The following is a 25,103-nucleotide window of genomic DNA, read 5'->3' on the forward strand; positions in this document are numbered from 1 at the left end:
TACCTCACTTTGGTCATAATGTCCTCCAATTAAAGGCTATTTACATTTTCTTTGAAGGCTAAAGCCAAATATGGGTTGAACTCCTTGAAACCGAACTCAGTGACCAACTGGGCCACCATGCAACATAAATTCCTAAAAAAGTACTTCCCCATTGGGAAGACTAACCAATTGAGGAAGGCAATCACTAGTTTCTCCCAATTGCATGGAGAACAATTTTTCAAGACATGGGAGCGCCTTAAAGACCTCTTGCGTAAATGTCCACACCAACAAGCCCCTAGGTGGCAATTAGTCCAGATCTTTTATAAAGGATTAGCTTAGCGTGATAGAATCATGATAGATGCATCTTGTGGGCTCTCTTTGAGAACCTTGCCGAGATTTCTCAGCAGCATGTTGTTGCTACTCGCAGACCGTCCCAACCTTCCTCTTCCCATTCTAAGGGAGTCTATGAGTTAGCCACAGTTCATGACCTTGCGCTCACACTGCACACCACTGTGAAGAAGTCAGATTAGTTCTTATCCCTAGGACAGCAACCTCAGCCTGTGGCGTATGCAGAGATGTGTGTCATCTGCTCTGATCCCCTCACACATTTGTTATAATTTTCCCTATGAGCCTCCCCCACCTAAGTTTGTGCGATAGGAGGTTAAGGTCACCCATAATTAGTACGACATGTCGATCAATGATTCTACTCTAACAAGTACAATTCTGGGTGGAGTAAACATCTTAACTTCTCCTAGAGATCACAAGTTCTGGGTTTTCAAGCTCAAAGACCTCAGCAATCACCCACTGCTCCACCTCCTCGCCCATTCCAAAATTCTCAAAATCCTCCTATGTCTGCCCCTAAACAATCAGTGTTTCAATCACCATCTCCTCCTTAGCCTCAATATGATAGATCTTTTCAAGAGACGGTGCTGAAAGCCCTTAAGGGCATTGAGGCTGATCGTCAAATTGATCGGCAAATACTCTACTCTCACTACTAGTTTATTGCCAAGCTAGAAGCCACCATGAGCCAACTAGCTACATCTATGAGTAAAAAAGATGCGGGTAAATTGCCAAGTTAGCCTCTAGTAAACCCTAAGGGCCAAATATAGGGTAGAATGTGAGCCGACGGTTGGTCCTTTGACATATCATATGCAAGCCTAAGCTGTAACCATTATTCGGAATGGTAGGGGAGTAAATAATAGGGTTGGAGAGAAGTTAGACCAAGAAAAGGGTATGGAAAAATGAGGGGAGAACCCAAAGATGAACCATGTAATCCTCCTTCCAAACCGGTAGTTGATACCAAGACACTTACCCTCTCCAATTATGGAGCACTTCCCCATTATATACTTGCAGTGTCATTTCCTATAGCTCTTCTTGCACCCTCTAAATCTATGAAGGAAATTAATACTGAGTTCATCATGGACACATTCAAGCAAGTCAATGTCAATATTCCTCTCTTAGATGCTATCAAGCAAGTGTCTACGTATGTTAAATTCCTTAAAGACTTATGCACACAAAAGCCCAAGTCAAGGGTGCACATGAACAAGAAAATTAGGCTGGTCAAGCATGTAAGTTCAATTCTTTTACCTCGCATTCCTCCAAAACTTAAAGATCCTAGCGCTGCCACCATCTCATGTGTAATTGGCGATTACACCATCGATAGGACTCTTTTAGATTTGGGAGTAAGTGTAAACTTACTTTCTTACTCGGTCTACAAGAAATGCAATTTAGGAGAACTAAAGCCTATCTCAGTCACCTTGAGTTTTGCTGACCGATCAGTGAAAAGGCCTCAGGACGTGATAGAGAACGTCTTGGTTAAAGTCGAAAAGTTCTATTATCCTATTGACTTTGTTGTTTTGGATATGGAACCTTCCAACCCAACCAAGGATCTGATCCCTGCCCTATTAAGATGACTATTCTTAGTTACGGCTAATGCCTGCATTCAGCCTAGGACCAAGATCATGAATATGTCCTTTGGCAACATGTAGCTTCGGTTGAATGTATTTCACGCTTCCCAACATCCGCTCAATAACGTCCAAACTGTGGATATTGATATGATTGATGAATGTGTTGAGGAAGTGGCTCCCTCGATTTTGTGGAGGGAACCCCTTGAGGATATACTTCAGCCTAATAGCCCCTCCATACCTGAACTAGAGGGCCCGTATGAGCAAACTATAAGATAGTTTACCTAGCCATCAATTGATTATCAATAAAGCATCTCCCATCATTAGCTTGATTTTTAGGTTCTCCATAATGGACTACACATCTACCTACCAACCTCTTCTAAAGAAAGAATCTTGTTCTACAAATCATGACAATTATGTGTATCCTATTATAATTTACAATAATTGTCCATGTTTCAATGTGTTGAATCAACCTTCATCATTACTAGCTATTCAACACAATCATCATATCTGCATTAAAAATTCTAGCTAGGCATGGTTAAAGGGGTGTAGTCGTTTAAGCTCTACTTTTGAATCATTCAACTTCGTATTTTCCAAATTTTGACTTACAAGTTGAGGAATGATCTTTTGATATATCTTTCCGATCTCTACTAATTTTCTTTCCTCACCTTCTACTTGTTAGTCTTTTGTTTCTCTAAAGCCCAAACGTACTCACCAACATGACTCATTGACAAGGGAATTTCTTTAGTGGAGATTTGGCAAGTGAAGTTGAACTTCATATCTCTAATCCAAGGCATAAAGCCACCACTCTAACATCCTTGCATAAATTGGAAGTCTACAAGGTTCAATGTTGAATATCTAAGCATAGTCTTAAAGGGGTTCATGCTCTCCTTGCCTAATCACCATCAGATCTACATCAGTCTTCCAAACCATTCACCGATTAATTGATGAAGTGTATCTCAAATAGGTAGGCCAATTAGTAGATGTCACACTATATTGTGGTCCATAAAGCCACTACGTCAACTATAATGGCAACAAAGGTGGCATGGAGCATCATAATGATCCTAAAATTGTCCATTTAGCTCTTTATCAAGTTTTGGAGAATGGTTCATCTAAAGTCTCTTGGGTGAAGGGAAGCTACAATTGGCAGCTAATCTCAACTTGGCACAGCTTCTCATCTTTTGTTTCTCCTTTTTCATGGTATGTGGTATGTTTTCTTCCTCTTTAAGCTAATCTTAAAAGTATGTTCACATCCTTATTTTATATTTTGTCATGTAAGATAAATAAGTTCGCATGCTAATGAAATTGTTCCTAATGTGGCTTAATGGCCGTTTGGACCATCCCTTGTCATGCTTTTCTAGGCTTAATAAATTTCCCACTACCCAAAAGAAGTCCTTGAAAAGGTTGACAAACAAAGAAAGTTCAGCAAAGGTACATGCAGTTACTGTTTGATTAGGTAATTTTATCACTAAGTTTTAGGTCTGTTTGAATCAAGAATTTTCATTTTCCTTCTCTTATTATTATTATTATTTTTTTTAAATTTATACGAGATCTTAAGCAGTAAGAAAATTGACATATCAAATTCAAATTAGTACCATTATATTTATCCAAGAGATGTTTCTTTTGATATAACATTTCTCATGGAGCATTAGTTGAAATGTCCTCCAGACATAATGCCGTACCTGAAGAAGAGAGAGAGACCTGCTAAGACAGACAAACTTGGCAGCCCGACAGGGGCACAAGTGCCTGGATGACTTACTGCTACCAAAAATCTACTTTCTGAATTTGGGCTTAATGGACTTGACAAAACAACTTTATTGTTTCAAGTCTCTGCATGCTCATCTTGAATGACAACAAAATAGGCCTTGTGGTTGCTGAGCGTGAAGCTATGAATATATGAGCAGACATTACACCCATCCTTTGTCTAGCAAAATGAAAACGTTAGCATGTGTCCCACACAGCATAAGTTTGCTCACAACAAAGCAGCAGCAGCACCCACCACCACCACACGCATACCCATGCTAAATTTGCACCCAAAAAATTTAAACATCTCTCATATGAAGGAACATATCACAGCACATGAATCAAGTTCAAGTAAAGAGATTGCCCGGTAAACCCCAAACATACCATGTCAAAATTCTCAACTAAGTTTGAAAAGATCATGAATTTGAATTTGTATTAAATTTGGATAAACTGCAGTATAAAATATAAAATTTGTCTATATCTATCCAAGTCCAAATCCAAAGTCCGAAACCCATACTCTCAATGCAGCGTCAAGAATTTTGTACTGTACATCAGTTTTTTTTTTTTTTTTTTTTTCCAAACCTTATTTTTGTCCCTTATATTTCTACTTGCACAATTGACGCTTCATCTCATAAAATTTTTTGCAAACTTACAATGTTCACATCCGTTTGTTCACATCAAGGGTCACTTTCTTAGAAATTCAAGCATTTGACTGGATGTATTAGGAATACAGTCCCATTACAACCTGGGCAATTCATTACACTAGAATATGCAATATTCTGTATTCTATCAACGAAATACTGAAATGCCATTAACCCAATAAATTAAAAAAATTTCGCGTTCAATATTATTATAGGGAAAACCAAATGGCAAGAACCACTAGAACTCAACATTATTCAAGAACCGATAAATCCTAAATAATACTTCCCACTCTAAAGCTACCACAATGAACCTGTCAACTGTCTTGGATCATTTCCACGCATCAATTCGGACCGAATCTTACTCCCAACAATTTGAATTGTTCACCAAGAATAATCAAAGTCACAATTTATATTTATGGATTTAAGAGCTTCTCTTTATTTGGCATAAAATCTTCTCTTATTTGAGATGAAGTTTAAGATATTAACTGAAGTTTTTCACTAGTTTGTCTATATATTTTGCCTGTGAAATTTATGAAATTATCACAAGTATACAGAGATTTTCATCGCCACAGAAAGAGACTTCAGTGCTAACCAACACATAAATCATATATACGATGTTTCAACTCACAAAGTATTAAAAACAAAATACATGACCCAATGTTTAACTTGCCATTCTATATGCACATTTATGCACCATGCAACACAACCCCACATGAAGATGCAAAAAATAAACTGATGCAGTGTTATAATTTAGGGGTGAAGGATTTTTAAAAACCAAAGCATCAATGTTTCAATCTAAAACAAAAAGGAGGGGGGAGGGGGGGAGGGTTTGAGCAAAATATAAAGTCCTAAAGTGAGGGGAAAATGAATTAATTGCAAGTTTTGTATAGGTCCTTTTTTTTCGCTTATATTTTGAGACTTTAAATTGTAGGAAGAAACCTTTCCCTTCCTGGAAAAGTTTCAAGGTATTGATGTCAATGACAAATTAAAACATTCTCTTGGCACATAAAACAAAATCTAAATTTGCAATGTTCTGAATTTATTTTAATTAAGAATGATCATAAAACAGAAAGAGCACTCATAATGTCATGTATGATAAATGGACAATAAATATCAAGCAGTAACATTCGACACAGTACATGCCAACTGCTAGATTGCATTCACTAAGCAGTCCAACAAAGAATGACCAAGATATTTCCATATCACAGGAAATTCCTCAGAGTGGAGAAGCCATGTCAAACACTATGCTTCCTGGATGCTTTATCACATCTTCATGCATTGGAAAGGTTAGCATGCAAGAATAACATGTTGCAGAGACTACCAAACCCAACAAACATGTCCAACAGAAGTAACAATGGATTCCTAGTCTACTTTAAATTCCCTAAAAAGCTTTCTTACCTATTTCTATTTGGAAAAACATTTCAGATTTCAAAATGATAAATTTTCCAAGTTAGACATGCCTGTTTAGAAAGAAAAATTTTAAAATATAAGAAAACATTAACATTAGAAATACAAAAATTTAGTACTGTACTCCTTCCATTTGGAGACAAATAGATCTCAGGACTCAAGCCTTAGCACGTTCCCCCATCCCTCCCCAACCCAAAAATAATATTTAATATTATTAATAAAACAAATGAAAAAACAGAACAAAACCAGAACCCATAAGCACTCACACTAGACACCACCCTAGCCCATGCAACATCGATATTTACCCCATTTAGAACTAAAAATAATGTCATTATATTTAACAGTTGAAAATCAGTCATCAGACATAGCATATTCTTAATGAATACATACACTTTTTGGAGGGAAATGATATCAGAAAAACACTTCAGTAGAAATCATCTTTTAAAAGTTCATAGAAATGAAAAAAAAAAAAAAAGCAAAATTATCAACTACAAGCATTTTATTTAGTGGGATGATGGTAAAACTACATACTAAATGAGCCTCTAATCATGATTATCTCATCATGTCTACGTTGTTCAATACTGCCCTCCTCCCTACACACGTCAATGTTTTGTGTCTGCCGCTAAGGCCGTTGTAGGCAATAAAGAAGGGTATCGCAGAAGATCAGTCCATGCCAGAGGGGGAAAAAACCTTTGATCTGAGACTAGAAATGTGCTTGAGCATAGCCCTAAACGTAATCAATGGATGAGGTTATTTTTTTCATTGGTGAAGTGGTCTTGGAGGGTATGCCATTGGTGTTTGGAAGGTTGGGATGGGGATATTGGAGCATGCAAAATGGTAGTGCCATGTATTGGCTGGCAATTCGATCAATGAAGATGGGGAAGGGTTTGAGATGGAAAGGTAAGCGCTTTTCAATTTTTGTTCCAATGGGTCTAAAGGAGATCGATGGCGAGGATTTGTCAAGCAATTTCGTGTTATGACAAAGGAATTTGGTGTGATGGAAGAGAATTCTCATAATGTTGAGGGGCTACAAAACAACACCAGTTCATGGAGCAAGGCTGTGATGGCGGGAAGCAACAAGATATGTGATGGTTTGCGAGTGAGATGCAGATCATGATGCTTGATTGTGCATTGTTGGTTGTTAATCCTTAGTGTTTGTGGGGAACGGCTATGGTTAGATGGGGCTAGGGTTTCCTTGGAGCATGGTTGTGTACTTGCGTAGAGGAGTGGAATTAATGTTTTTAATTTTTGTTTTTATTTATGGTATTTTCATTGAATCCGGCTATCTGTCACAGGCCCGTGACATTAGGCATTTCTGCTTGTTATTAGGGTAACATGTTCAATATTCTAGGTTATTTATTTAGGAAACTGATATTTTAATTTAATTAAAGTCAATTCAGTATCACTGTTAAAACTTATGAAAACGAAAAGCGGGGAAAAAAAAACTAAAAACTAGAAAAAAAAAAACTGAAAAACAAAAGCAAGCAACTTCAAAAACTAAAACAAATTAAAAACTTGATTGAACAAGTGCTCATCTTTGTCCTCAAATCAAATAATGTGATTAAAATAAAATAAAATAAAAATAAGAATACAAATTTAAAAGATATTATAATAAAATAGAAAGTATCATAATTATTTTACTTAATTATAATATTTCAAAACTCATTTGCTTGCTACAAGAACAATCTTATTATACATAACAATTAAAAAATAGTAAAAATAGTTTTAAAATGACTTATTATTAGAATTCTTTAGAAATTTTATAGTTTTTTATTTAAATTATATTTATATTTGTGTGATCATTTTTTTAAGCTTACTAAAGTATGTATAAAATGAATAATTTAATCTACTAAAGTTAATTTTGGATTTTAAAGCACTTTGACAAGTCACTGAACAACTTAACATAGAATTTGTGTTTCAGTTTTTTCGAAAACAGTTGATCAACAAAAACAAGAGAAAATTAGCAATGCTAACAAGCACATTGTCATAATCTATTTTTCATTGTACAGAAACAAAAAAACAAAACATAAATGATACTAAACATTCCCTAAGGTTTTAATTTAAACCGCTTTGCACCACCACGACAACCATCAAAATCAACCTCCACAACCCCTCCACCACATCTAACCAGCCATATGAATATTTATTTAAAAAAAAATAAGGCATCTTCATTGAAAAACAAATTGAGTCCTAACACCCAGCTAGCCAACTCTAAAGGTGCAACAGCCTCACTTGTCACTGCATACATCATCAACAAAGGCAATCCTCCATCATTGCAAGTTTTCCATCATCATTGATAGCGTCATCAGGGGGACTTCATAGCAGCCCATGCTACTCATCAATCTTTGTTCCTACAGTCGACGAACTATTGCATCATAGTGTGGAATAAAGGCCCAATAAAAGGCATGCCATCCCAAATCCCCAAGTGTTCCACATCATTGTCGAGCTCATCGCCACCATCATCAAGTTCATCCAAACAAACTATGCCATCATTGCCAAAGCCCCTGGAATGAATGCATGCACTTCAGGTTGTCTACCTGGTGTTTCGTCCAACAAATACTCCTTTAATCTATCTCACACAACTTCCACTATCATTGTTGACACGCAAAATCTGAGACGAATTAAACTACCACCTTTCCCCTCAATCAACCATCGAGAAGCCGACCCTAATTTCAGTTTATCAAAATACAAGTATCGTCGAGCTCATCCCCATCATTTAGCATCAAGTTCTCCTACAGACAAGCCACACTATCATCGCTGAAACCCTTGGAACAAAGATGGAATATAGGCCCTTGCACTTCAGGTTGTTTGCCTTAGTGCTTAGTCTAATAACTACTACTCCTTAAATGTCCCTCATCATAACTTCCACTCTCATAGTTGACCTGCAATAATGGAGATGAAGCAGCGACCTTTCCCCTCGATCAACCAATGAGAAGCCAACCCTAATTTCATTTAGCTAAATATAAGAATCTAACAGGTTCAGCCAAATCAGATTGGACTGAAACAGACCAAACCAATTCATCATGGCCAAGAAAAAAAAAATCAAAGTAGAAAGATGGTGACAAAGGACAAATTTGATCCATCGTTCATTAAATGACTCAAATGTTTGATATGTCCACAAATTCTCTCAATATTCAAGTTGCTACTCTCCAAAATAAAATGATCTCTAAATTTAAGTGTCACGAATCAACTCTATTGCCTTTAATTGATTTGACTCAGAAACAAAAGAGAATTGTCAGATAGCAATCCAAACATTGTCTGAATTCATAATACTTTGCCACATCCAACACAAATTCTCAGCAAGCCCATTATGGAATCAGGGTTGCTTTCCCTAAGTTCACTGGAGAGAGTGAACCAGGGCTACTCTTTGATTGGTTCAACCAAATTGAAAATATCTCTATATATTGCAGTGTCCAAAGGTTTATATGACCATTCTTTGTAGGGCTTGGCTTGCACTTGATGGCATAGTCTAATTCGTTAATGTCAACCTTGGAGGCAAAGCTCCAATTACCAAGCAGAAACTTATCTAACATATGATGGAGGAAAAATCCATTCTCATCAATCATGAACGAGAGATGTACTTCAAATTGTTTGCCTCGACCCAACAAGAGAAAGATGTTGATGCATACACACTTGAATTTCACAAAATAGTCACTTGTTCTTTTGATGAAATTGAATAGCAGCGCACCATTCAATACCTTGGGGGGCCTTTGTCATGGCCTATGCTTGAGCTACAGTCCAATGACTTTACAAGAAGCTGGCTAGGCTAGGAATGCTAAGAAAAAGAGCAAGTATTGGACAGAAATTTGTAAGAAAATATCTTTTCCACATGAGCCACCTCCTGCCCCTACAAAGCTTGCCCAATCCTAAGCCAGCGGAACATTTCTACATTGATTGCTATATCTGTGGGCAAAAGGGACACTTTTATCACCATTGTCCTGCAAAGACTCATGTTCCGATAGTAGAAACTTGCTAAAGATTAACATATGGAGCCTATGCATGGCAAGAATTTCACTGAAGATCAGATAGTCAATGCAGTCAAATATTCAAGGGATGAAGATGAGGAGAATAATGTTGGCTTAAGAGCATGTGTTCAGCCTAAATCAAGGTTGGATTCATTTTGTGACGAGAGGTTATTGATGCAGCAGTCATATGAAGGATGTTATTTTATTCTATTCTATTTTTTCTATTTATGGTATTGAAATAAGGGTAATATCTTAAAAATTCTAGGTCATTTTTATCTAGGAAACCAGTATTTTGATTTGATTAGGTTTTAATTTAGTTTCCATTCCCCTGAAGCATCTTAAGCTTATAAAAGGCCAATATGTATGAGGTTTATTCAAACCAGAGTTAAGTATTAAGTTGGTGGACATTGGTCCTACATAAGGTATGGTCTCGTTGTGTGAAGAATGGGGCCTAAGAGTCTTTAGAGGTAATGGTGTGGGCAATTGAGTGGGTACTCTCAATATTAAACTGCATTTATGCCAACACTTGTACATGTCTGATACCTAAGGAATAGAATGGAATTGACTAGAATGCAATCGAATTTGTAACTTTATTTTGTCATGCTTCCCATTCAAATTTTCATTTCATTCCTTTCCTACTCCCAGTCCATCCACAAACCAAATATGATGTTAGGTAATTATAAGTCGGAATAAAAATGGCAGGATTCAGTTAGAGCCCCATCATTTATAGGCCTAAAGCACATGAGGGCCATTGTTTCTACTAGTATTCAGGCCCAAAATCCATTAACTTGACTTAAAGAGTTTGGGCCCATAGGCTAAGGAGCGTTCAGCTCATCGAAAAAATTGCATGATCATTGGAAGCCAAGCTCCTCAAGGCTCCCAGTCAAATTGAAGTTCCAGCCAATACGAGAAAATATTAGATATTCTGGATATATATACCGAAACCAACATAATTCCATCATGTATTTTGTAACTAAACTATACAGTTATAGTTATTTTTTTGTACACATGATAAAATCATGTTGGTTTCGGTATATACACATGATATACCTAATAGTTTCTCTACTTGGAGATTTATTGTATGCACTACCATCTCTGGTGGAAGTTTTGGAGGTAGTACCTACTTTTGTGGGATGGACTGGGTAACGAGCAGCAATGTGCAAATGGGATTTCTGCCTAATCTTGTGGAGGAGATTAACGAGAAGGATTTGGAAGCCAAACAACTACAGGATAAGATGAGGTCATCACTGTCTGGTCCTCCAGGAAAAATAGTTGGCCTGAATGGTGGCACAACAGAGATGAAGAAAGGCCAGCAACAATTACCAAACTTGCAGTATCCTGATAATTACCATGGCATGGTTAAAGGAGGATTTTCCTAATTAGTTTCTGTAGTTCTATTTTTTATTTTATTTTTTTCTTCATTTTCTTGCTTCCTTTCTTTTGGGTGTTTTCTTGTCTTCTTGAGGATTTATTCTCCTCTCTAAGTTTGTATCCTATTTATTCTTATTCCTTTTACACATTCTTTTACTATTAAAAAAAAATGGTGGGATGCTGGTGAAGGACATTTGAACTAAAACTAGAATTGAATATTGAGTTCAAGCACTGTTTGCAATTGTAATGATACTGTTTACAGTACCGTGGTAATGGCGCTGTTTGAAGGGATATTTTGGGGTTAAGTTTAATTTTGTTTGCAGTCTTCTTTTAGGGGCATTTTAAATCTTCATCCTTTTAGTTATTTTCCTGATTTTTTTAAAATTTAGTTAATTATGCAAGGTAAAGATTACTAAATCCTCTTTCACCATAATATATATACATTGTTCATCTTTGCTATTATGTTATTTTATCTAAACCAGATCCTCCCAATTTGTAGTCATAATTTCACCTTTCTCATTTCTCTTGAAAACTCTATTTGCAAGTCAATTTTCCTAATTTTCTCCAGCCATCCTGCATCATTAATTCATGCGACACATTGGATAATCACTTATTCCAGAAATTCATTAAATTTTCTTATGCACTGACTAGATAATAGAGTCAAATTAACTAACACAAAACAACATAGGAACAAGGAGTTCAAATGAAGCATCTACTATCTGTGTAAAAGAAAACGAAAGGCATCATTTCCAGTGTGAAAAACAGGTCTAAAAATATTAAAAGAAACATACAAATGAAGAATAGGGAGCAAAACAGTAGGCATCAACAACTCAGCAGTTCTATTTCTTGGCAATAACAGAGTAATTTTTCACGATGTTAAGACAAGAAAGCAGACAAATTGGTGTATGAATAGCAAAGAACCCTCTATTGCTGATAAAGAAGTCATTAACCCCATTAGAAACTCTGCAAGCAGCCCATTGCATGGTTGCAAGACAGCAAAGAAACCCGCCATTGCTAACCCCAACATAGCATTACACTCACTTGAAACCTTCTCCTAGTTGTGGCAGATCAAAATCAGCAAGATCAAAATTTCCAACCATAAGTTTCTAAAATCACAGCACCCATTACATTTCCACAATTCTTTTTTGAACTACATTATAATTTGTTTTGCTTTTTAACAGATAAAGATCTATAAAACACATTAGTCACACCAAACTTAAGCTTCAAGATCACCTTTCCAAGGACCTAAAAAAAAAAAAAGACATTGAATTTCTTTATAATGCCTTTAAAACCTGGACTGGTGACTAACCCAGTAAACCCAGTGGATTGGTTGAACCAGTCGGACCGGCAAGTTGAACCGCTGGTCAAACCGGTGATATATATAAATACATATAATATAATATAATATTATATTATATTATATTATGTGTGTGTATTACAGTGAGAGTTTAATAATGATGATGAATCGCTATTAGTAGTACAACAACAACAAAACCAAGCCTTAGTCCCACTAAGTGAGGTCGGCTATATGAATCTTTTTCCGCCAATTTATGCGATCATGGACCATTTCTTTTGATAGATTCAAGGATATTAAATTCTTACTCACTATCTCCTCCCAAGTTATTTTAGGTCTACCCCTACCCCTTCTACTGCCCCCCACTATAACTGAGTCACTCTTCCTCACAGGTGCACTATAAGGCCTACGTTGCAAGTGTCCATACCATCTGAATCGTCCCTCCCTTATCTTATCTTCTATATGAGCTACACCTAACTTACCACGAATATGTTCATTCTTTAATTTATCTTTCAATGTTATACCACTCATCCATCTAAGCATTCTCATCTCGGCAACTTTTACTTTTTGGATATTATGTTTCTTCGTCGCCCAACATTCCGATCCATATAGCATGGCTAGTCTTATAACTGTCCTATAAAACTTCCTTTTCAATTTTAAGGGTATTCTACGATCACATAGCACACTTGAAGCACTTCTCCATTTTACCCAACCTGCTTTAACTCTATGCATTACATCATCTTCAATTTCTCCTTCAGCTTGCATAATAGATCCAAGGTATCGAAATCTACAAGATCTATTTATTTCTTCATCATCAATTTTAACTTTATCTCCAATATTCCTCCTATCATTACTAAAATTACATTTCATATATTCTGTTTTATTTATACCTATCCTAAAGCCTCTAGATTCCAAAGCTTCTCTCCATAATTCTAACTCAACCTCTACTCCGTCCCTAGTTTCATCAATTAATATAATATCATCTACAAACAACATACACCATAGAACCTCCTTTTGAATACTCTTAGTCAATTGGTCCATCACTAAAGCAAAAAGATAAGGACACAAAGCAGATTTTTTATGTAAACCTATGGTAATAGAAAATTCTTTAGTTTCTCCATCTATAGTTCTTACACTAGTCATTACTCTATCATACATATCCTTAATGACATCGGTATACCTACAACATACACTCTTTTTTTCTAAAACCCACCATAGAACATCCCTAGGTATCCTATCATATGCTTTCTCAAGGTCAATAAATATCATATGCAAGTCTCTCTTCTTTTCCCTAAACTTTTCCATTAATCTTCTTTAAAGATAAATAGCTTCTGTGGTAGATCTCCCAGGCATAAAACCAAATTGATTTTCTGAGATCTTCGTTTCTAACCTTAATATTTGTTCAACTACCCTTTCTCATAGTTTCATCGTATGACTTATAAGTTTAATTCCACGATAGTTATTACAATTTTGAATATCTCCTTTATTTTTGTATATAGGTATTAAAGTGTTTTTCCTCCATTCATCTGGCATTTTCTTAGTTTTTACATTTGTATTAAATAAATTAGCTAATCATATAATTTCATTATCACCCAAGCATTTCCAAACTTCAATTGGAATGTTATCTGGTCCCATAGCTTTCCCATTATTCATCTTTTTTAGTGCCAACTTAACTTCGTTAACTCTAATTTTGAGAATAAATCTTATATTTTTAGTCTTTTCCTCATTTGACAATTCTAAGTTTAAGCATTCTATTTGGTTTTCGTTAAACAACTTACTAAAGTAACTTCGCCATCTTTCTTTAATATCTTTCCTCACTTTTTGTACATTTTACATTTCTTAAGTCCTTACTCTTCCTTTCTCTAGCTTTAGCAAGTTTAAATATATCTCTTTCCCCTTCTTTTGTACCTAATCTATCATACAAACTATTAAATGATCTATATTTAGCTTCACTAACGGCCTTTTTTGCATCTTTTCTTGCCTCCTTATATTTTTCAAAGTTATCTCTGTTTCTGCATTTTTGCCACGTTTTATACCAAATTCGTTTTGTCTTTGTGATTTTTTGTACATCGTTATCCCACCACCAACTCTCTTTGCTATTCGAGAATCTTCCCCTTGATTCACCTAAAATCTCTTTTGCTATTTTTTTAATAGAGCTAGCTAATCTATTCCAAAGAGTATTTGTATCTATCCCATCCTCTAAGGTCCAATCCCCATCTTTGATCATTTTATTTTTAAATTTTATTATATTTTCTCCTTTTAGGTTCCACCATCTAGTTCTCCTACACTGGTTTATTTTATCCTTTTTCTTCCATTTTTTAATACATATATCTAATACTAAGACTCTATGTTGTGTGGTTAGGCTTTCACCTGGAATAACTTTATAATCCGTGCATGATAAACGATCTAACCTCCTAATTAAAAAAAAATCTATTTGACTTCTAATTTGTCCACTTTTAAAGGTTATTAAGTGTTCTTCTTTCTTCTTAAAGCAAGTATTCATTATACTAAAATCATATGACATAGCAAAGTCCAAAATCATCTCCCCAGACTCATTTTTGTCTCCATATCCATATCCTCTATATATCCTCTCATAATTTGTATTATCTCTTCCAACGTGTCCATTCAGATCTCCTCCTATAAATATTTTCTCAGTCCCTGGTATGCCTTGTATAATACTATCCATATCTTCCCAAAATTGTCTCTTAAGATTTTCTGCTAAGCCAACTTAGGGAGCATAAGCACTAATGATATTTATTATCTTTCGTCCTAATATCGTCTTGATTTTTATAATTCTATCCCTTACTCTAGTTACATCCACAACGCTATCTTTTAAGTTTTTGTCTATAATAATGCCTACTCCATTCTTATGTTTTTCTTTTCCGGTGTACCAAAGTTTAAATCCTAATTTATCAATTTCTCTAACTTTATTCCCCACCCACTTAGTTTCTTGAAGGCAAATTATATTAATTCTTCATTTAATCATTGTATCACAATTTCCATGCTTTTACCCATGAGTGTCCCTATATTCCAAGTTGCTAATCTAATCCTAATTTCCTGAACTAACGTCTTTACTTGCCCACGTCCAGAATGATGCAGGAACCCTCGCATATTTGACACCGTACCCGAGCACCGACACGGCGCGTTGCTTCGGGCGACAACCTAGCCCCCCCCTCACCCACTTTTCGCTACACTCGGGTGGTTCAAGTGCAACGCATCGCTCGTAAGGGATGCCTCCAGCAAATATTCGATAAGGATTCATATCATAGTGATCTGAGAAATTTTACGCTAGCTGTCAGCTACCTAACGCAACCCTCCTCCTTAACTCAGGCTTGGGATTGGCTGTGTGTGAAAAAATTAGGACATTAAGTGCATCACAAGTGGAGTTGAATCGCTATTATTAGTAGAGTTTAATAATTGATAAATTGCATGATTCTATATATGCTCCTACAATGCATGCATTTATAATATATATATACACACACACACTCAAACTTTTTAGATTTATATATATATATATATTGTGCTTACTTTTCATCAAAGCAACCGTGGGCGGCTTGGTAAGGTGGTGGTATCTTCCCAACTTCTAGGTCGTGGGTTGTAAACAATAATATGTGGGTGATAAGGAGTCATAAGAAATATAGTTGGAAATGGGAAGTTGAGTACACGTGCATTTACCTTTCCAAATAACAAATAGGAGGATCAACTTTATAGGAAGTATAATCATCGGACGAAGAAACCAAAAGTGTGGTAGTAGAAGCTAGAGGAAACTCTTCCTTGGAGCCACCATCTTGAATACACCTACAAATTAAGATGATCAAGGCAATGAGAAGGACTCGAACTACATAGAGACTTAGATGGATGGTTGGGCAAGGGCAACAACATAGAATCTCAAAGATTGGGCAAAGGAAGAGACTCATTGAGCTCAAAAGTGCTCAATGACTAGGTGTAGTAAGGTGTAAACTCAAAGAAGGTAGCATCGGCATTAGCAAAGAAGCGATGCAGCACGGGACTATAACAATGATATCCCATTTGAGTATTTAAGTAGCCCAAAACGACACATTTTATAACATGAGTATCCAACTTATCCAACCCCGGAATTAGATGATGAACAAAGGACACACCCAAATATACGAGGAGGTATATAAAATAATGGTGAATTAGGAAAGAGAATGGAGTAGGGAATTTTACCACTAAGAACAAAGGATGGCATTCTATTGATGTAGTAAGTACAACATCACTCCAAAACACTTTCTGTAGATGCATTTAATGAAGTAAGGTGCGAGTGACTTCGAGAAGATGTCTATTTTTCCGCTCTGCAACCCCATTTTGTTAAGGAGTGTGGACACATGATGATTGATGAACAATACCAAACTGAATCATATAAGTAGTAAATTGTGCACTAAAAAACTCTTTACCGTTAACACTTCGAAGTATTCGAAGTAGCAAACCAAATTAAGTCTTTATTTCATAAAATAAAAAAGCACAAAATACATGAAATAACTCAGAGCGATCTTTTATTAAATATAACCAAGTCATTCTTGAATAATCATCCACAAAGGTTACATGGTACCAAAAACCCAACTTGGACACAACCCTACTAGTACCCCAGACATCTAAATGAACTAACATAAAAGGGCTTGCAACTCGTTTATTGACTCGAGAAGCAAAAGAAACACGATGGTGCTTTCCCAACTAAAAAAACTCACAATCAAGACTATACACAAAACTCAAACTAGGAACAAGGCATTTTAACTTTTCCAATAAAGGATGATGACCCGAGCGAGAATGAATTTAGAAAGGTGTGGCAGGAGTAGTGCAAGCGATAAGAGGAGATAGCAATTCAAAGTGATAGAGCCCACCAGCTTCACGTCCTCCGGCAATCGTCTTCCTCGTTTTCAATAATAACCACAGAATCAGGGAAGAATGTCATTGAACAATTCATGGATCTAGTAATTTTTCTAACATACATAAAATTAAAAGGAAATTTGAGAATATATAAAACTGAAGGAAGAGAAATAGAAGAAGTGAGATTTACAGTCCCAATTCCCTTGACTACAATGGTAGATCCATCAACAAGAGTCATAATAGTCAAAGGCGCAAAGCGCACCAAGGCGCAGGGGGTACTTGGGGCCGAGGCACGAGGGAAGGTGCGCACCTCACGAAGGTGAAGACGCGCGCCTCACAAAGGTGAACCTATTTGGTGGGTAATTGATATAAAAACACATCAATAGTTATATTAGAATTTAACATGCCAAAATATTCAATAGTAATTACGACAACCAAGTACCAAGTTCCAAGTGAAACAAACGTAGTTCAACATAAGTGATTATGCATGCAAGATTTCAAGCTTCAAATTAGAAATGAAATAAAATTGCCAAGTTGAAGGCCCAAAAGCATCTTCAAAATCAAAAGAAAAGAGTACAATAAAACAGCAGCTAGATTCAGTAAAAAATGTTCTATCTCGGCGAAAGAAGACTAAGAACCATAAGGCGAGCGCCAAAACGCTAACACAAACAGCTCCCACAAACACACTATATTAATATATTTCAGAAAAATGTATAGTTTGTATACTACATTTACAAAAAAAATTAAAAAACAGTAGCAAAATTTAGTAAAAGATGTTATATATTAATTATAAAGTATAAACTTGCATTAAACTACATAATTAATTACACATTATATAATATTAAATAGGCTTAATGCAAGTTAAAGAAGAAGAACAAGAAGAAGCAAAACTGAAGAAAAAGAAGACGATTTACTAGTTTGAAAATGGACGCAGCCTAACAACTCATGAAGGCTGAAACCTCAATGACAACGGGCTCCTGTTGGTTCGAAGGCTCGAAGACGAACTAACGAAGGGCTCATGCTAGTTTGAAGGCTCGAAGACGAAGAGCTCCTTTTGGTTCTAAGGGTCAAAGACGAAGAGTCTCGTGCTGGTTTGAACTTCGAAACATCGAAGAGAAAGGGCTCCTACTGGTTTTATACTACTTCGAAGGATCAATTGGTCGAAGACGAACTTCTCCTGCTGGTTTCATGTTGCTTCGAAGGGTTGAAGACAAAGGGCTGGGGTAGGTGCAAGTCGAACTATCAAAGGCTGGATTGCTAGAAGTGGGTCGGGGCTGGTTCTAGCTACGTTTTATTCCTTAACAGCTTCAAAAAATTCAAGGCACAACTCACTGCGTTTGCCGCATGGAGAATCAGTGTTCCTATCTGCGCCTCTTGAAGCCCACCTTGCCTAAATAAGGATAAGGCTCTAGCTTGGTCGCCTCACTGCGCCTCGTGCCTAGGCGCTCCTTTTAACTACTATGGCAAGAGTAACACAAGGTAAATTTTCAGGATATTGAAGAGTGGAGAAAAAGCTAGGTATACCTATGATATGATCAATGGTAGCAGAGTCTATGACCCAAGGGCTAGGGCAAGAAGTACTAGATGACAGGCATACTGTGTGATTACCTGTTTGGGCAAAAGATGCAATGGGAAGTGAAGCTTGTTGTGACACTTGATACTGTTGGAACTTGGAATACTCTTCTTCTGACATGGATACAGTACGTTGCCTTCCACTCGGCCCCAAAGGTGAGGAGTCAATGGTGGCTGCATTGGCTGCCCCCAAAGGTGTGAAGTCAATGGCGGCTGCATTAGCAATGCATGAAGGTCTGCCATGAAGATCCCAACACTACTCAATAGTATGATTACTCCGTCCACAATGAGTGCACTTGCAAGAGGACCTTTACCTCATCCGTCACTACCACTACGACCCCTCAAACCACCGCGATAATTGTTGCAGTCATTTGGTAGAGAACTAGAATCACCCTGTGTAGCAAAGGTTATCCTCTCAAAGCCAGATGCAAGAGTAGTAGAATGCATGCTAAAGGAAACATGAAGAACATGAGAATAAACATCTGCAAATATTAGCAGTTTTGCACTAGTTATCTGGGACTGAACTACCTCAAACTCAGGTCTCAAGCCTGCTAGAACACGAAAACCGTCATCTGCTCCCTCTGCTTCTACATCTCACAAACATCGATAGTTATAAGTTGCACGACATTAAGCTCCTTATGAATACGCTTCATCTCTCCAAAATAATCTGCGATACTCCTAAATCTTCGTTGTAACTAAAAGTACTTCTAGGATAAATCATACATACTTGTAATGTTACTAGAGTATAGAAGTTTGACATAATCTCAAATCTCCTTGCACATATCTAGATGCATACACATCCATGCAATCTATGACTCCATCGAATTCCAGAAAGGGGAAACAATCAAAGCATCTTCTTGAACTAACACGTCTTTTCTCTTCTCATCAGAAGGATTAGATTGGAGCAGTGTTAGATTTCCCTAATCCAGCTAAATAAAAATGAAAAGCATTAGACGATTGAAAATAGTTCTTTCCATCCAACTTTTGAGTCATTATTTGTGGCAATGATGTATGAAACAAATTTTTGGGATTCATAGATTCCATCTCAACACTCACAAATCAGCAACCACACCAAAAAAAAAAATGAACAATCAAAACTAATCAGGAAATCACACACTATGTGAAGCACCAACACAACCACAAACCAGGTGAACAACTCACCGACAGATATAACACTGCCACAGCATCACAACTGAACACATGAATGCTGCCACGACTACAAAAAAATTCACAAAGAAGCCCTCACAAACCTTGAACAAAAATTAATGGAATGTCGCAAGTGCATAGTCAAAAAAGGTTGAATTTTTTAGCAAAAAAACAGCTTCATAATATAGTCTAGAGAAGGTATCAAAGCATGGTAGAGGAAAAACAAAAGGCCAAAACTTCACTCACGTGCCGGCGCATAGGGGCACGTGGAGGGTCCTTTGACAATGGGGTTTTGTGGGGTGATTCGTCGAGGGGGTTTGTTTATGGGTGTATGGTTGGTTTTGTGAAATAATATGGGATGGATCTGGAAAGGACAGCCACGGGAATGGTGTTTTCAGACAGAGGAATAGGGTTTAGGTTGGATCACACTCTGATACCATGTTAAGATTTGATTAAAACAAATGACCTAACTTGAAGATAGGTCTCTCCCTCTATTTATTATACAAATTAAATACATTCTAATGACAATAATACCCTCACTAACTCTCATTAATTAACATACACACTCAATAATAATAATACTAAAAGACATAAATAACCTCTAACAGGCCCAATGGCTTGTCTCTTGGCTCCACCATGCTGGAGACAAGGATTACCTAGATTCAAAGGGAGGCATGCATGCAGGAAAAAAAAAAAACAAGAAGAGATGAAAAAGAAAAACTGTTTCAAAACTAACTCAACGCATTCTATTCTACTTGATCCACATACACCTAAATTCTCTATTGAGAAAGATATATTAACAAGAATGCTAGGTCCAACTTTGTTTCCAAAACAATTCAAGAGTTAATATGGTTTAAAACATCTAAACAACCTAAAAGTGCATATGTTGATGACCACTCAAATTATGATAAAATCAAAACATGGAACAGCCAACATTGACCACAACAAGGTACATTTGCACCTGGAAGTCAAACGGCTTAATGGAAAACTATCTTGTTATGAGTCAATGGGTTTTGACCCAATGGCTTGTCTCTTGGCTCCATCATGCCAGAGACAAGGATTAACCAGGGAGGCATATATTTCAGCATGCATAAAGCATGCAGGGGAGGGGTAAAGGAAGCAAGAAGAGATGAAAAAGAGAAACTGTTTCAAAACTAACTTGACGCATTCTATTCTACTTGATCTGCATACACCTAAATTCTCATTTGATAATTAACAGGAATGCTGGGTCCAGCTTTGTTTCCAAAAAATTCATGAGTTAAGATTGTTGAAAACATCTAAAGAACCTAGAAATGACATTTGTTGATGACCAAGACAAATTATGATAAATAGAAGCAAGCAAAATTAGGAAAACTTATGGATAGAATGCAATTAAAAAATTAAAATTTAAATAAAATTAAATTAAAAAAGCTAGTAAATTCTGTACAAAGCACTAAGATTCACATTACAAATTTATAAATAATCAGAACTAGATCACATAACAGAACATGCCAAAAATTTCAACTTAATTAAATGTAGTAGCCACATCCATTCTAGAAAGGAAATAAACAACAAAGCCACCAACAATCCTGTCACGTAATGGTACATGAGAATTTGTCACGCTGCATGATGAAAAATAAAAATAACAACAATAACATCAACAAAGATTGATAGCTCAAGAGAAAACACAATGGCAGTAATCACCTGCATTATTGCTGGACATTCTCCAAGTACCACTTATAGGTATGAACAAGCCCATCTCGCAATGAGATCTTAGGGACCCAACCCAACCCTGCCAACTTTGAGCTATCCATGAGCTTCCGCGGGGTGCCATCCGGCTTTGAACTGTCCCAAACAAGCTCTCCCTCAAACGCAACTACCTCCTTCACTAACTCAGCCAACTCCTTGATTGTCACCTCCTTCCCACTTCCCACATTCACATGCGCCAACCCACTATACTTCTCCATCAGAAACACCACTGCATCCGCCAAATCATCCACATGTAAAAACTCCCTCAACGGCGACCCTGTGCCCCAAACCACCACCTCCTTCGCCCCTGAGACCTTCGCTTCATGAAACCGCCTCATCAATGCCGGCAACACATGAGAATTCTCAGGGTGAAAATTGTCATTCGGGCCGTACAAATTAGTGGGCATCCCCGAAATCGCGTCCCAGTTGTACTGCAATCGATAAGCTTGGCACATTTTGATCCCAGCAATCTTCGCCACTGCATACCATTCGTTCGTCGGCTCTAGAGGCCCCGTGAGCAAAGCCTCCTCAGGGATCGGTTGAGGCGCAAATTTGGGGTAAATGCAAGAAGAACCCAGGAACAGAAGCTTCTTGACGCCGTGGCGATAGGACGAATCGACAACATTGGTTTGGATTTGAAGGTTGATAGAGATGAAGTCGGCAGGATAGGTGTTGTTGGCGTGGATGCCGCCTACTTTGGCAGCGGCAAGGATCACGAACTGGGGCTTTTCTGCTGCGAAAAAGGCTTCGACGTCGGATTGGCGAGTGAGATCAAGCTCGGCGTGGGTGCGGAGGCGGAGGTTGGTGAAACCGAGGTCGCGGAGCCGGCGGACAATGGCGGAACCGACGAGGCCGCGGTGACCGGCGACGAACACCTTCGCGGATTTGTTGGCTAAGAAGGAATCTGCTTCAGAAAGAGAGCGTTAAGGTTAGCGCAGATCTCAAACATCAAACAAATGGAAGACAGTAGATCTCCAGTACTAATGTAGAAACACAAAGACGAGAGAGAGAGAGAGAGAGAGAGAGAGAGAGAGAGAGAGTGAACCTCCCATCCTCAAAGGTGAAGAGAGAGACTCAACTGCTGTCGCTTATTGGATCCGTTTGACACTGCTCTCGTGAGAATTGGGCAGTTGAGCTACAAATTGGGGCGATGATCGTCGGACAGATATCGACACCGATTAACCTTAAAAAGGGGTGATTTTAGCAACTTCATCGTTTTGTTACATGTAATTTCTAAATTTCTTTTGCAATTCGTCCTAAATTTTCTATTAAGAAAATTGAAAATTAATCTATCTTTTTTGTTGTTTATAATTTTATGTTATTATGTTTAATTAAAATTTTTAATTGATATTAATAATCTTTCGAATTAACAACTTATTTAATAATATTTTAATAAACATATAAATATTTTCTATTAAATAAAATTTATGATTGTTATTTTTAAATTAACAACAATCTTGTCATTAATTTATATTAATGTCAACGATTATTATTTTTTAAAAATTTTAAGTGCTTAAATAAAAAAATGTTGAAAGTTAAATTATAAATATTGATAAAATAACTGATGTTTGGATACTCTTTTTTACGATAAGCATTGTATGAATTTTTTTTAATTAATAATAATAATCTTTCTAATTAACAACTTAACTAATACTTACGTCAATTAATATTTTAATACACATATAAATATTTTATATTAAAAAAATTATAACAACTATCTTGTTATTATTTAATATTTACATCAGTGATTACTATTTTTAATTATTAATAATGTATAAAGGAAAGGGTTTGCGTGTGCGCGTGTGTTGGGGTGGGGGGTTGGAAAGCAACAGTGCGAAGAGGGGGAGAGGAGGTAACAGTGGTCGTGGCTTAAAAAGAAGTAGAGGGGAGAAAGCAGCAACTTGCAATGGCGGAGAAAGGGAAGAGCCAATGACTTGTTATGGAGGAGTGGGGGAGCAAGTAGCAAAGTTGGTAGCAACTTGGGCTACGATGGGAGGAAGAGGATGGCCAAATCCAAGGGTGCACCACCATATCCAGAGGGAGAGATGAGAGATTTAGTTGGTTGGAGCCCGTCTCCTCCGTCCACATATGATAACAATGTTGCAATTTGCACGAGAGAGGCCTTGGGGAGAAAGAGGGCGTGAGCTTGCTACACATCAATCTAAAGATAGGGATAAAGATGAGGACAAAAGGGAGGAGGATTTCAATAAATTACAAAATTGCCACTAAAGTTCATTATAATTGTGAAAAATGTCGCCGCATCTATATAGTACCACTTTTTTAAGTGGTCAAAAAACTATCTCAAATGGCTTCTTCAAATCCATATAAAAAGTTCTCAAAAAAAAAAAAAAAAGTAAAGGTACTTCTTACGTTAAACACTTATTTTTGCTCAAGCCAAATGCCAATTTTTTCTACAACTACTTATTTTATTACATAAGTGCTTTGACCTTTTTTTTTTTTTTTTCACATGCTTCGAGATGGGGCTAAAAGGAGCATTGTCTTTGTACATCAAAAGACAAAAATAGGAAGACCAAAATGTCCTTACCTGCTGCCCAAGCACACTATGTAACGCCCCGACCCGCCACGTGGGCCGGGGGTGTTATTTGTGAAATAAAATTCTCTGATACCATAATACCACCACCAACCCTAACTAGGGAAAATCGGGTATTTCTGTCATAACTGATAATACAACCATACAGCAGGAGAAAATACCTCAATCATATTAGTAGAGTTCTCTATGTCCCCAAAACACATGTTAGACTTCCTGACTATATATTACAACCCAAAATAACAAAATATGATGACTAGTGTCTCACCAGCTCTGACTACTACTATCAACCGTCTAATCCCAGCCCCGTAGTGTGCTAGGTTCGGTTCCCTATAGGTCTTGAAAAAATGATATAAATATTGGGGTGAGACACTTCTCAGTAAGGCGGAATAAATTATTGTCAGTGTGTAGTAGATGAGTTTTACTGCAACAGTTATCTATAAACATTTCTTATGTTATCCTTACTAAATATGACTTCCATATAATTGAATCGTAACTATAAAATTCATAACACACATATCATTGCAATTCATAACAAACCTCCCAACATGTATATATTCAACAGTATATCATAGATAGTATGGTAGAGTTTAATAAATCTACACTCCACATGATCCATTCACGGTTCACATTCGCTGAGATTGAGGTGTTACGTCTCGCCAGCCCTCAATCCAGCCATACTCGTCGGGCACTCACTGAGAGGCATTACGTTTCAGCTTCCCTCACATCATCAAGCTCTCAAGCTAAGTCCCGAGAATTGAGGTGTTACGTATCGTTGTCCCCCTTTGCCTTTCTCAATAATCATCATCGGGGCATTACCTATCGTTGTCCCCCGAGACCTTTTCAATAATTATCATCGGGGCATTATGTATCGTCGTCCCCCAATACCTTTTTCACACTTACTTTAACTATACCAGTATTTTCACAATTTCCAATTATTCAAGCAAAGTCTATCAT

General features: G+C 36.9%; 1 protein-coding gene across 4 annotated transcripts in view; it reads right to left on the minus strand.

The window, feature by feature from the left end:
• Positions 1-22,882, minus strand: part of LOC131157140 (putative GDP-L-fucose synthase 2) — a 29,363-nt gene extending 6,481 nt beyond the window's left edge. Inside the window, exons 1-3 of one of the 4 annotated variants that reach the window (XM_058111052.1) lie at positions 22,644-22,789; positions 21,554-22,502; positions 3,459-3,807 (exon numbers count right to left, since the gene is read on the minus strand). In XM_058111052.1, the coding sequence (XP_057967035.1) occupies positions 21,559-22,502; positions 22,644-22,650 (951 nt within the window). In that variant the 5' untranslated portion in view covers positions 22,651-22,789 and the 3' untranslated portion in view covers positions 3,459-3,807; positions 21,554-21,558. Of the gene's footprint in view, positions 1-3,458; positions 3,905-21,348; positions 22,503-22,643 lie in introns of those variants that run through there. The other 3 variants (XM_058111055.1, XM_058111054.1, XM_058111053.1) reach the window with 3 other exon arrangements.
• Positions 22,883-25,103: the final 2,221 nt, after the last annotated feature.

This window comes from Malania oleifera, chromosome 6, assembly GCF_029873635.1.
Source record: "Malania oleifera isolate guangnan ecotype guangnan chromosome 6, ASM2987363v1, whole genome shotgun sequence".
NCBI lineage: Eukaryota > Viridiplantae > Streptophyta > Magnoliopsida > Santalales > Ximeniaceae > Malania > Malania oleifera.